The 1,710-nt window shown below is 41.9% G+C and overlaps 1 protein-coding gene across 1 annotated transcript; it reads left to right on the top strand.

Annotated features, from left to right (window-relative positions):
• The first annotated feature begins 464 nt into the window (after positions 1 to 464).
• LOC137544671 (olfactory receptor 287-like) lies at positions 465 to 1,409 on the top strand. The gene has a single exon (XM_068265768.1). It carries the CDS (start codon positions 465 to 467, stop codon positions 1,407 to 1,409), a length of 945 nt encoding a protein of 314 aa, XP_068121869.1.
• Positions 1,410 to 1,710: the final 301 nt, after the last annotated feature.

Raw genomic sequence — 1,710 nt, forward strand, 5'->3', positions numbered from 1 at the left:
ACTTCTGTCAGATTTCTACTCCCTACTGTTATTGGCAACAACATAGGAGAAAAGTAATTTATGGCTCATTTCACTCTGGAAGAAACATAGTTCTTATCTGTATGGGTTTTATATATTTTACATTTTATGATTTTCGCGACAGTGGTCCCTTAAGTATGTAATTTAAGAGGGTTAGGAAAAATTTACAATGGGCAAACATTAACTAAATTATATCTGAAGTTATATTGTAAAGACAATTGGTGCTACCTTCTGGTTGTCTCTGTTTCTTCTTGTGCCCTATTGTAAACCTATAGCTAGACTTTCTCATATCAAAAAAACAATAAAAGATATCTAAAGAAGTATACATATAAACCAACTGAACCACATTCTCTATACTTTATGTTCTACTGTCTAACTTCCATATGCTTATCTCTACAGAGTTTCTCCATCTCCATGACCACTGAAGGACGAGCTCCAACCACTCAATGGCTAACCAGTCTACTTTTCCTGAATTTGAATTAGTTGGTTTCCCCGGGGTCCCTCAGACATTCTATATGCCGTTATCCTTTGCAATACTTATTGTCTACCTTGTGACAGTAATAGCAAATAGTGCAGTCATCCTTTTGGTTATAATTAAGGAAAAGCTACATCAGCCCATGTATATACTGATCGCCAACTTGTCCATGTCTGACCTCCTCTTCGACACAGCTACTCTACCCAAAATAATGGCCAAGTACTGGTCCAATGTTGGTAAAATATCTCTTGTTTCCTGTGCATTCCAGTTATATGTGGTGCATTGGCTGGGATTACTTGACTCATTCATCCTCCTCTTGATGTCGTTTGATCGGTATGTTGCTATATGCCACCCCCTCAGATATTCATCTACTGTTACCCCCAAAGTCACAGTGGCTACCTGCACTTGTTATTGGATAGTTGCAGCTTTCATTACTCTAGATATAACAATCATTTTCAGACACCCTTTCTGCGGTTTGAAGATCATCAATTTCTTCTGTAGCAGCTCCGCCCTGATGCGACTGACTTGCGACAACGTTAACTCCACACGTGAAATTCTTTTGATTGTAGCATTGCTCACACTTTTTGGGACATTAGCATTGATTTGCCTATCCTATCTCGTCATCCTGTTGTCTGTCATTTCATCGAGCCGTGAGGGTAGCTGGAGAAAAGCGTTTTATACATGTTCCACTCACTTACTTGTCATTGCCATTTTCTATGTGCCTCGAGTGTTTCTGTACATAGCTAATTATGCCCAGTTGGCTCTTACCCCTGACCTGAATGTCTTTCTTGTTGTCCTGCATTCCTATTTACCCCATTTAGCCAACCCTGTGATATATTGTCTTAGGACAGAGGAAGTTAGGAACGCTATTTTCAGCCTTTTTGAAGGAAATGTTAAGTTGAGAACGGTAACATGAGGTCCAGAGTTGCATCCAGAGTAGCATCAATAAAGTGTCTCCATGACCAGGGCTGCTCAAATCCGATCCGGGGGATACATCTAGGATAGTTCTATCCGGATATCTCCCAGTTACCTGTGTGGGGTGGGTGGGGTCAATCTTACCTGTCTGACGTCTTCTTCGGTCCGTCCCTCGGTGCCTCCCACGATGTGGTCCAAGCGGCGGTCACGTGATTACAAACACTTCCTCCTTCCAGGTTGAAGGAGGAAGTGTTTGTAATCACGTGACGCGCTTAGAGCACATCGTGGGAGGTGCCGAGGGA

The sequence above is a fragment of the Hyperolius riggenbachi genome, chromosome 2, assembly GCF_040937935.1.
Source record: "Hyperolius riggenbachi isolate aHypRig1 chromosome 2, aHypRig1.pri, whole genome shotgun sequence".
Lineage (NCBI taxonomy): Eukaryota > Metazoa > Chordata > Amphibia > Anura > Hyperoliidae > Hyperolius > Hyperolius riggenbachi.